This window comes from Mytilus californianus, unplaced genomic scaffold (genome assembly GCF_021869535.1).
Source record: "Mytilus californianus isolate M0D057914Y unplaced genomic scaffold, xbMytCali1.0.p SCAF_5, whole genome shotgun sequence".
Lineage (NCBI taxonomy): Eukaryota > Metazoa > Mollusca > Bivalvia > Mytilida > Mytilidae > Mytilus > Mytilus californianus.
Window position 1 is genome coordinate 67,097,058 of NW_026262701.1, and position 12,168 is coordinate 67,109,225.

Genomic DNA, 12,168 nt, shown 5'->3' on the forward strand with positions numbered 1-12,168 from the left:
TATAGGCTACTGGATGCCAATTATTGTCACATTAACCTATTATGTCTGTTTGGGTTTGTCACTCATTTTTTCAATATAACATAACTATAAACAGCTGTCGTGCAAGTTGGAGTTTTAGCTAGCCATAAAACCAGGTTTATATCACCATTTGGTTTCTTCAGAAAATGTCTGTACCAAGTCAGCAATATGACAGTTACATTCCACTCGTTCTGTTGGTTAATAAAGTTTGATTTTTTCAGTTTTTATGGACTCCCCCCATTTGAATTTACCTTGGAGTTTGATATATTTAATTTCCGTCCTCGTGAGTATCACACGCACTCATGTGTTGACATGGAATATCCTCAATTATGTAATTTTCTGCAAATGTACTGTTATATAAACATTGAATTATTCAAAAATAATTAGGTAATTTTACCGCAAGTCATAAATGACCTTTCCGGTATTTGTCACAATTTATTTTGATTTTTTGGTTATCAAGGCTCTTCAATATCGTATTTTATTTGGTCTTTCAACAATTTTGATCCGAGCACCACTGATGAGTTTTATGAAGATGAATTTCGACGCTAGTGCTATAAATCTTTGATGAGTTTTAATAAACAAAAAAAGTATATGAATACGTTGGTTGCAATTCAATAATCGTTCTATTTTTGGGATTGAATCTAGTATATAATACTAAAAATACATTAACAAAAACACGGGAGCTCCGAGTTGAGTGGTACTTTTGACAGGTGTCTATCATACTACATTCATTTAGTCCATAGTCTAAAACCGAACATGATCAACATAATTTTAGTCCATTGATATCGTTTGTTCAATGCATGAACATTTTCATTATTATGTCTTCTAGAAAATTTCTGTTAATCAAAATTACTTATTCATCTAAGAACATTATGGGAAAGTAAACTCAGATACTGTTTCGACTATTACCTTCGAGAAAGCAATTTATATCAAAATTTCTATGATGAAACAGATAAATATGTACAAGGCTTATTGACATTACCAATCAAGATTTTCTCGTCTTATTAATCAGATTCAAAGTATTCGTAATCAAAGTTCTAGGAATATTATTTAATTACTTTCAATCTGTTTACACTTTTGAAATGTTTATGGATTTACACAAGGACGATCGATATCCATATGTTATTGATTCCGTCCTATGTAAATCTATGATAAGTTCATAAATGTCGGTTATTTTTTTTTCGAAATGTACAGTACTTGCAACCTTAGGTGTTACTGTTTGACGGGAAAAAATTGAAAACAACACCTTTAATAATTTCATGCGTCCGAAGCGCTTTTCTGGATTTACCTTCATCAGGAACGCTCAAAGCCAAACATTTGAAATCCGAGGGATGTATAAGTACCGAAACAGTTGAAGAGCTATATGACAAAAATACCTAAAACAAATAGCCAAATCCATCTAAGGTCAACTTTGCCTGAGGGAACCTTACTGATCGGTGAATGATCGGTGACGGATGTTTGACTGATCGATGACTGATCGGTGATCGATGACCAATAGAATTCGTCAGATAAGTCAAATAAGCTATGTGAGAGTTACCATGACAACGGTCAGCGATCGATCAGTAAATTAATTATATGCACGGATCGGACGGATACGTATATAATTAAAAATTTTATGTAAAACGAACTCCACAGTATTTACATGCGACAAACGCGGACCTCTACGAAGACACCTTTACTCGTTAATTTGTAATCAACTTGGTCGCAATAACTCATACAATAAAAATACATAAGTTACTTTTCACGCATTATATTATTACTTCATATTCTCTTATTTTTCTGCCAAATAAATTACATAAGTGCAGAATAATGTCATGCTCAGAATGTTTCTGTATCACTAAAAAGAGATAAAATGTTATCATTTGAAATAAGTACCCTATTTAGCAATTATGCATTTTAATGTCACTAGATGATGGAAATAAAAATAATATAACAGTAAAGATACTTAAAGCTTTGTTTGGGTTGATTAGGAGTGCAATTATTTCTTTGTTTTAATTGAACTCATGAACCACCATTTGTTTTTAGTTGAATAAGAATGCAATCTTTTTTTTTATTTTAATAGAACTTATTGACCGCCATTGGATTTTTGTACTTTTTGTACATCATAGTTGGTTGTTTTTCACAAAATTAAATGAATATCAGGGGAAAGATACTAAAATATTGTTCACATTGTTTAAAATAACCAATATTTTTTCGTTACATAAAAAATAATGCAATGTTATTCGAAACTAGTTATCTTAAAGGCCTCAAGATAAGTATTTTTTGGATAGAATTTTAATATAATAAGGATAAAAATACTTAAACTTTTGTTTTTGTTGAATAAGAATGAAATAATTTCTTTATTTAAATAGATATTATGAACCACCATTTGATTTTAGTACTTTTTGTACATCAGGACTGTTTGTTTTTCATAAAATATGCTGAATTTCAGGGAAAAGATACTAAATTTATTTTTCGCGTTGCTTAAAAACGCAAATATTTCTTCTTTTATATCAGAAATAATGCAACGTCAATTGCAATCAGTCATTATAAATGCCTTAAGATAAGTAATTTTGTATGAGATGTGAATAGTTTAAAGATAAATATGCATAAACTTTTGTTTGACTTGAATAAGAATGCATTTATTTCTTTATTTTATGGAAATCATGAACCGCAATTGGAATTTAGTACTTTTTGTACATCAGGAAGGATTGCTTTCCCAAATAGTAATATATAGCAGAGAAGAGATAGTAAAATTGTGTTCGCATTGTTTAAATATTCCAATATTTTTTCTTTTTATAAAAAAGAATGCAATGCTATTCGTTATTAGTTATTTCAAAGGCCTCAAGAAAAGTATTTTTTTTATAGAATTTTAATACAATAAGGATAAAAATACTTAAACTTTTGTTCGCGTTGCTTAAATTGCAAATATTTCTTCTTTTATATCAGAAATAATGCAACGTCAATTGCAATCAGTCATTATAAATGCCTTTAGATAAGTAATTTTGTATAAGATGTGAATGATTTGAAGGATGAATATGCATAAACTTTTGTTTTTGTTGAATAAGAATGCAATCATTTCTTTATTTTAATGGAAATTATTGAATGCCATTGGATTTTTGTACTTTTTGTGAATCAGGGTTGGTTGTTTTTCATAAAATTAAATGAATATTAGAGGAAAGATACTAAAATGTTCTTCGCATTTTTAAAAATTACCAACTTTTCTTCTTTTGATCAAAAATAATGCAATGTTATTTGTAACTAGTTATTTCAAAGGCCTCAAGATAAGTATTTTTTATAAGAATTTTAATATAAAAAGGATAAAAATACTTTAACTTTTGTTTGTGCTGAATAAGAATGCAATATTGTTTTTTTATTTTGATAGAAATTATGAACCGCCATTTGATTTCAGTACTTTTTGTACGTCAGGATTGGTTATTTTTCATAAAATATGCTGAATTTCAAGAAAAGATACTAAAACGTTATTCGCATTGCTTAAAAATGCAATTTTTTCTTCTTTTATATTAGAAATAATTCAACATCGTTTGCAACCAGACATTATTAATGCTTTTAGATAAGTTTTTTTTTATAATTTATGCATAATATAAGGATAAAAATACTTAAACTTTAGTTTGTGTCGAATGAGAGTGCAATTATTTCTTGATTTCAATGGTTTCATGGTTTAAAAATACCAAACATTCTTCTTTTTATCAAAAATAATGCACTGCTGTTAGCAATCAGTTATTTCATTTTCCTTTGGATAAGTTACTTTTGATAAAATTTGAATAATATAGGGATTAAGATATTTAAACTCTTCTTTGTGTTTGATAAGAGTGCATTTTTTTTTTCATTTCATTAAGATAAAATTACACAAAAACCATCATTGGATATAATTATTTTTGTTGGGTTGTTCCCCAAAGTATATGATGAATTTTGAGGGAAAATATAATTTATAATTTGTTTGCATTGTTTTGGAGTCTCCAACTTGCATATTTCTTTATTTTATTGAAAATAATACACCGAAATTTGCAATAATTGATCGTTTCATTTCGTTTTTAGAGTATTTTCTGACAATAAAAAAATAACTGTCGCGATAAACACCGTTTTAGCCCTCTTCGAGTTTGAAAAAAATAACCCAAATAAAAACGAAAATCACAATACTTTTATAACAATATATAAATTTAGTTGTATCTGCATATTTCTCTTCTTTTTTAATTCTTAAAACTTTGCTGAATAATTAATAATAAAATGTTGAGCTTCTTTACTTGAACGTTTCGTATTTTTCCATGGCGCCATTTTAATTAAATGAAACGAAACTAAGATTCCGTAATTTGTATGAGTTCAACATGTGACGTAGTAGAGTTCAATCCGTCAGAAAGGTCAATCCGTCCGATCAGTCAAATATATGTACTATAAATCTGACGGATTGGTGACGTGAGTTTGACGCGAACTTGACTGATTGGTGACTAATCGATGACCGCTGATTGATCGCTAAAATAGTAACGCCTAAGGTTGCAAGTACTGTAGATTTCAAATAAAAAACTAAATAATAATCAGTGAAATTGTTGACGGTATGAAATGATAAATAAAAATTTACTTTTGAAAGCGAAAAATAGAAATATTTCGTTCCTTAAACGACACTTCATCTTTGATTAGCGTACATATACTTTATCTATAGTAGGTTAAGCCATGTGTTTGTTTCATTTTTCTTATAGTGCACATATCTACTTTATACAACAACGGAAACATATACAAATGTAGGCAACCATAGTTACCGATGTTCTAAAGTCATAAATCGATGATGAAGACAAATTGAGGGAATCGGATGAACTCCGAAAGGAGCGAGACAGGGTGTGTCGAATGGATAAGAGTCTGCTGTAAGACATACATCACCTGACATGTGAATCAATACTAAGTCAAAATGTCACAATAAGTAATGCAGACTAATAATGATGCTCGATCTAGTTTCTTGTTCGGTACATGTTATGTGATTGAATTGAATAGTTCTAATGAATGCAGACAACACATTAGTTTACAATTGAAAACTTTAAATCTGTATGTTACAATAATTCTTTTATTATATACCAATGCACCTTAACCTTATTTCAGTTGGATTGCTTGAAACGCACGAAATTTATAATGTTTTTTTTTCCATTTGATTTTTTCAAATTTCAAGAATCTTTTTTTTTATATAAAAATGGATTTTCGGATTAATACACAAAAGCAGTTTTGACAATTTTAAGATTCAATGCTTTCATGACTACAAACACAGTGTGCAAGATCTAAAAAATGATTGATGGAAAACAATAAAAGAAATACTGTGCAAGTAGATCCTTTTTAACTTCTAGAGAGAAAAGTTGGTAAATAAAAGCAACAGTAGTAAACCGAATTTTAAAAGGAGATTGCATAAAAACAGAGACTCTGTACACAGATTGAGTTTTGATCTACGCTTATGGTAAAAACAATTGCAGCTAACCACTGTAAATAACAATCAGAAATAACGAAGCCAGAATCTCACATAACAACTAAAGAACATCGTAGGAGTACGAAAATAAAATACGTTTACAGACTTTAAACATGATTTATGTGTACAGTCTAATTACTACATATTTGATGTCTAATAAACAACACTTTTTACACTCTATTTGCTACTTGTTATTTTCAAATGTTATAATAAGCCACTGTCTTAGGTTAGGGGAGTGTTGAGCACTCACAAACCTGTTTACACATGAAAAATTTTATATTTTGTTTGTCCCAAGTCAGAAGCCTGTAATGCAGTGGTTGTCGTTGGCTGCTGTCTTACATATTTGTTTTTTGTTTACTTTGTCATTTATCAGGCCGTTGTTTTTTTCTTTTGAATTGTTTTATATTTCATTATGTTGAAGACTTTTATAGCTGCATGACTATATGGATTTGGTTTTGCTGAAGGCCGTAAAGTGACCTATAGTTGCTTGAATTCGCTTGATTTGGACTCTGTTGGATAATCGTCTCATTGGTAGCCAAATCACAAATTCCTTTTTCGTAATCATAGAATATAATTCATATAAATATTTATAGAAACGTAAGGAAGCTCTTACTAATTTTGGGACAATTGAATAATCACTAACGATAAAAAAAATTAGATTACAGACTTTATTTGTAAAATCAATAATTACACTATTGATATGAAATTAACAGTATTTTAACACTTTAAAATACCTCTTGTTTCTTTTTTTAAAGATCTCATATAATGTAACTCATGAACAAATATACTCCTCATGCTATCCTTATTTTCATAATGAAAAGACTGGATTTTCTACTGCAGATATTGATATGACTTTGTCCAGACACCGTTACTGGTCACAAAGTTTAAAACTGCATCGATCAATGTGGATTCTACATAAAAGTAGCTGGTATAATGTACATAAAGTTACCATCTAAAATATCCTTATGGGAGTTAGTTCATTCATTGAACCAGTAAAGTCTGACCTTCTCGAGTATAAAGGCATTCTATTAAAGGGACCTCCATTAAATACCGAGTGTTTAAAAATCATTGGATATATGCTGAATGGGTTGTTTTGGTTGTTTATAACAGGAATAGGAACATTTTCTTGATTTGTAGACCATAAACTAGAGATTACTTCATGATTGACTGCAGTTGTTGGATTATTTTGCATAATAAGTGCTTCATTAACTTTACTTTGTTTAGAACTTGTTCGTTCGATCGTTCTTGGGTCAATTATTGTCGCTTTATATCGATGTTCTATCATAGGCGCTTGTTCTTCATTTAAGGATGACAAACCTTCAATTGTTTTAGGATCACCTACTGATGATGGCAATTGGTCAATAATTGGTCCAGGTTTATCAATATTTTTTGTAGATCCTTTTTGTTCGATGGTTCTTGGGTCTACGATGGACACTTTGTATCGATGCTCGATTATTGGCGCTGGTAAGTCATTTAAGTTAGGAAAACCTTCGATTGATTTAGGATCAACTACTGAAGATGGCAGTTGGTCAATTTTTGATCCAGGTTTATCAAGATTTCTTGTAGTTTCTTTATGTTTGATGGTTCTTGGGTCCACGATGGACACTTTGTATCGATGTTTAATTATTGGAGCTGGCAAATCATTTAAGTTAGGAAAACTTTCGATTGTTTTGGGATCAATTACGGCAGATTGCGAATGGTCGATGGTTGAAACAGGTTGATCAGGACTTTTTGTAGATGATGCTTGATCACCAGTTCTGGGATCTACTATTGACACTTTGTATTGATGATTTATTACAGGAGTTGGTTCTTCATTTAAGTTTGTCACACTTTCGATAGTTCTTGAATTAACTATTGGCGATGGTGGATTGTGGAGAACTTGTGTGGGTTGAATAAAATTATTCGTCGGTCTTTTGCGGTTTATGGTTCTTGGATCAATTATGGAAACTTTATATCTGTGTTTTATAACAGGTGCCTGTTCCTCGTTTACATTTGTCAATATATTTACTGGTTTTGCATTCTGTCTTAACTCTGACATCAGTTCCCTAAATAAATTGTTGAATATTGAATTCCAGTAGTATTCATTCAGCTGCGTTCTTTGATCAGTGTCCAATTGATCTAAGTGTGTCTTTGTATCAATGATAGGCTGTCTGTGGAACATATCAAATACTGGTGTTTTGTCCAACCGTGGCGCTATATTTGTCTGTTTTCCACCAAATGCTTGGACCTAAAGAGACCACATCATATTTTGTATTAATTTTTATGAAAGTTTTAAGTTAAAAGGTTGTAACTTTGCATGTCAATTTTTCGTGCTCTCTCTCTCATGACTTTATCAGTTATTCGTGTAAATAAATTAATGACATATTATATGTGGTATCCTTGGAATTAAGTTTTTTTACACAATTTAAAAAAGACGTGTAAGTTGTTTTTGTTTTTGTTGAAAATTTCATGAAATTAATATTGCATGCAAAATATTCGTGTTCCACACTACATTCTATCCACAAAAAGCATGCTTGTTTTTCACTTTTTTAATTTTAATCGTATTTTTCTTTTCTTTTTTGAGAAATTGATGTTTATAGCAGATACTTGATAGTTTATTCACATTTAGAAATGGTTCCCTCGCAAATTTTACGAACCGAACGCCATCACGAACGCCATCAGGAGTTGGTTGACCGTTATGGGATATCTGTTTCACAGATGACAACGGATGTGTTCCAATTATGGTAACTACAATCCAGTCCCCTTTTCCCCGTACTAACATGGGCAACACGACGGGTGACAATAAATTTGTGGAGTAGGATTTGATTATCCTTCCGCAGCACGTGGGATCACCCCCATTTTTTGGAGGGATTCGTGTTGCTCAGTCTTTAGTTTTCTATGTTGTGTTTTGTGTACTGTTGTTTGTCTGTTTGTCTTTTTCTTTTTTAGCCATGGCGTTGTCAGTTTAGTTTTCGACTTATGAGTTTGAATGTCCCTTTGGTACATTTAGCCTCTCTTTTATACACGGATGACTAAGTGCCTGACATATTGTAAAGACATCTATATGTTGAAGATTGTATGTTGACCACAAGATATCTTTTAGTCAATTATTTTGTTGTTTTGTTGCTGTCGGACCTCTTTTTTATGCAGAAAAGTTATGCTGTTATTTATTTTCTTTTTGGTCTTTATTATTGAGGGGAGTCCTTGTAGCTTGGTTGTTTGTTATTATTATTTTTACTTTTTTACATACCTTCGTATTGGTTAAACCATTATCTTGCAGTTGGTCATGATTAGAATTCGTGTTAAGAACAGCACCATTAACCAAAAGTATAACACACAGAGTGACGAAAGTCTGCAATTTTGCTTCCATAATCTGAAAGAAAAAAAAAACAGATTAGACATAACAAAAAATCCGTTTAAATCTACACTAGTAAAAGCTACATTGATCTATTTCAATTTTTGAATGCAGGTATATTTACTGGTACTGGAAACTGCAATTTTCTAAAACACCAATGAACTTAAACAAATATTTGACAAACTTTTCATGGTAGAGCTAGAACAATCACATACAGTATACACATCTGTACAAATAGAGCGTGAAAAGGGATAATGTTAAACTCCAATTAAACATCCCTCTCACTATCAAACAACTTACTCTTTTTTTTTAATAAATTTTCCTGGTAAAGAACAGACACAACTGTTTACCAGGAGCGCATCCTTTAACTCCAAAAACAAATTGTCAAACAATCAAAATGTTGATAAAATAAGTTTTTGAGTAGCTAGTAAACTTTAATAACAAGTATGAAAATATTTAACAATTTTACACATCAGTGGCTTTGTTATTGGTATTTAAAAAATCACAACAAAGGATTATTATTTAAAACGCTGTATCTCATCTGAGACTGCTACAGACATTATTTTTAGTTTGCATTTCATTAAATGTTTACGCCATGAAAATTAAACAATTATTCATTAAACGTTATTAAAATTGATAAACAAACAAAAACGTCTAAAAATATAAAAAAAATTCCTTATGTACCGAAAACGAAACACAAACATACCACCATAAAATAACTTACCTTTTTAACAAAAGTATCTGAATGATTATTGAAGCTATTGAATTCCAGTTTAAATAGTCCACTTCGTTAATAAAGCTGAAACATTATGAGAGATTCATAATTTTTGGTCATTTCCGAGGTAAATAATTAAGAAAAAAGTCGCACGGTAGTGTTCGTAAAAACTTAATCATTAATTAATGTCGGAAGACATTGTTTAAAGGGATGACACGTTTTTTTACTTTTAGGATATACAAATATAATTTTGGTAAACAAAGTGTATCCTAATGCAATAAAAAGAAATGACATTTGAATAATTTTTCTATGATTTGTATGTATAACGTTTGAATCTAAACACTTACAACTTAGTGATCACTACACCCACTACTGGTTCAAAGCAAAACAGCTGGTAAATTAATACATTTTGTACCATCAACATTAAGCTTCCGCTTTTCTTAGGTGTTTTATAAATTGTTGTTAAATTTTATCGTTTTTCTAGGGAACGAAACAGATACCACTCTCTTTATTTTTAATTCATTAGATAATAAGTGTTTACAGTAGATCTATAATGTTAGCTTAATTGTACCTCATATATATAATAAAGTGAAATCGGTAAACTATCATCATCATATTTTAACGTTCTTTTCCCGTTAATATTATTTCCCCTTAATAGTACAATGAACTACATCTAAAATAGATATGACCCTTTTTAGTTCTAGTTTTCCACTTCTTATTTGTCATATTCCAAAGGAACTTATAGGTCGATCTAAAAAATTGACATTCAACTGTCGTCTGTGACTCCTCTTTAAACAAATCTGATGTAAATTAAACAATGATTGAGAGAAGACTTTGGCTTTTTCTCCAATGACATTAAAACATTAAAGTCAGCGTGTTACGCATTCTTTTATAACAAATCTAGAATTATGTTGAAATTGACTTTGGCCCAAAATCACAATGGAAGTGCATTGCAACAAATCTTTAGAAGGCACCAATACTTAAAGATAAATTAATGCACTACTTGTAAACAATGCAGACAAGTCAAACACATATTGATCGGATACATTGAAATTGATCAAATATTACATTCTACAGATCATATTTTGACTCATCTGCAGAAAGTACCCGGAGTCGATGCCGCTTAAAGAGAAATTCTCCACTTGGTACGGGGAACTTAATCTTACAAGATCATGAAATAAATATGATCAGCCAGCAATGATCAACCAGGGCGATGCCACATAGTATACAATCATTTTCTTGCTGAGTGTATGCTAAGCAGAGTATACAAATTCCTACTTAAAACAAATTGAGATTGATAATATAAGTTAGACCAAAATTTCACTGATATGTTGCTTACTTTGTTAAGTCTCACATAAACGAAGCTTTAAACACAAGTGTACTTAAATATTATAAACAAACAATAAACAATGTCATTTCAAGGTAGAACATTAACGAAACGAAATGTCAGTATATGACGTCCATCTTTGTAAATGACGTAGGTATTTATAAAGTGTCAACAATGTGATGAATGTGTGGTAGATAGGTGTTTTCCCGTAGTTTACATTCTCACAGAAGATCGATTGGTTATATATATATATAGATATATATATCCTTGCTCTTTTAATAAATCCTGTTTATTGATATCAAAGTAAAACTTGCTATTTTTTTTCTGCAATCGATTCTCAATTTTTTACATTAAAAAGGGGAACAAAAAAATGAGCCAAAACAATATAAAGTCAACTACTCAAGGAGTTCCAACGCAGTAATGTTTAATGTTGTAAGCTGAAAATTCATGAAAATGTATGTATGTATAGTAAATGAAGCCTATGCTGAAACATTTGCCCTCCCCGTTGATGATACCGACTTGGTAACCGTCTTTCAGCAGTTATAGCCAATCAAAGTGAAAATGTACCATTTTTGCTGTGATCGATTTCATTTTTTTGTTTAACATACCTCATTTCCACCGGAAATCATACACGAGGGGGGGGGGGGGGGGGGCAAAAGGGTTCCAATAACAGCAAAACAGCAAAACAGCAAAACAGCAAATTGATTTGGCTTATAACTGATAACAAGGAATTGAAAAGGGATAAAAACAGATAAACAGTTAATGAATAATTAAAATCAGTCGGGTCCAGGACAAATCCAGTGTATATCCTATTATAATCCTTTGTTTTGAATTCCATTTTCTATGAACATGTTTTTAGAGTTATATATCTAGAATTGGTTTACTCAATATATGATAATTTTTTTTTGTTATGGAATACTTTTTCAGCATTTATTTTTGTACTTTTAAAGATGCTCACACATGCTTGTAATTTAAATAGTGAGTGTATTCTTAGAAAAAAATCACATAGCTGAGTCTGTGTTCCTTATTATATAAAAAGTGTTTAGGTAAACTGGTCGTATGGAACTAGGACTTAATTGCCATCCTCATCAGGTATCCCTGACCATATGTTTTCCTTTTTGTCGAGTCTGCGACTTTTGTCGCAAAAGCGAGACATAGTGATCACACATTCCGTCCGCGGCGTCGTCGTCAGGGGCATCCACAAATATTCACTCTGTGGTTAATGTTTTTAAAATTTGAATAACTTTCTTACAATATCCTGGATTTCTACCAAACTTGGACAGAAGCTTGTTTATGATTATAAAATTGTATCCAGAAGTAAATTTTGTAAA

The 12,168-nt window shown here is 30.8% G+C and overlaps 2 protein-coding genes across 5 annotated transcripts in view; one reads left to right on the plus strand and one right to left on the minus strand.

The window, feature by feature from the left end:
• The window catches only part of LOC127701283 (uncharacterized), a 526,465-nt gene that overhangs the window by 368,806 nt on the left and 145,491 nt on the right, over nucleotides 1-12,168 (plus strand). The window lies entirely within an intron of this gene.
• Nucleotides 6,111-9,631, minus strand: LOC127701306 (uncharacterized). Its single transcript, XM_052205190.1, has 3 exons — nucleotides 9,520-9,631; nucleotides 8,691-8,813; nucleotides 6,111-7,688 (listed from the first exon to the last, which is right to left on the minus strand). Exons 2-3 carry the CDS (start codon nucleotides 8,808-8,810, stop codon nucleotides 6,414-6,416), a joined length of 1,395 nt encoding a protein of 464 aa, XP_052061150.1. The 5' UTR covers nucleotides 8,811-8,813; nucleotides 9,520-9,631; the 3' UTR covers nucleotides 6,111-6,413.

Excerpts from the sequence above, each read along its gene's own strand:
- LOC127701306 (XM_052205190.1), bottom strand. The coding sequence starts at position 8,810 with ATGGAAGCAAAATTGCAGACTTTCGTCACTCTGTGTGTTATACTTTTG. Across the intron at positions 7,689-8,690 it reads ATGGTTTAACCAATACGAAG|GTCCAAGCATTTGGTGGAAA; the intron begins GTATGTAAAAAA and ends TGGTCTCTTTAG.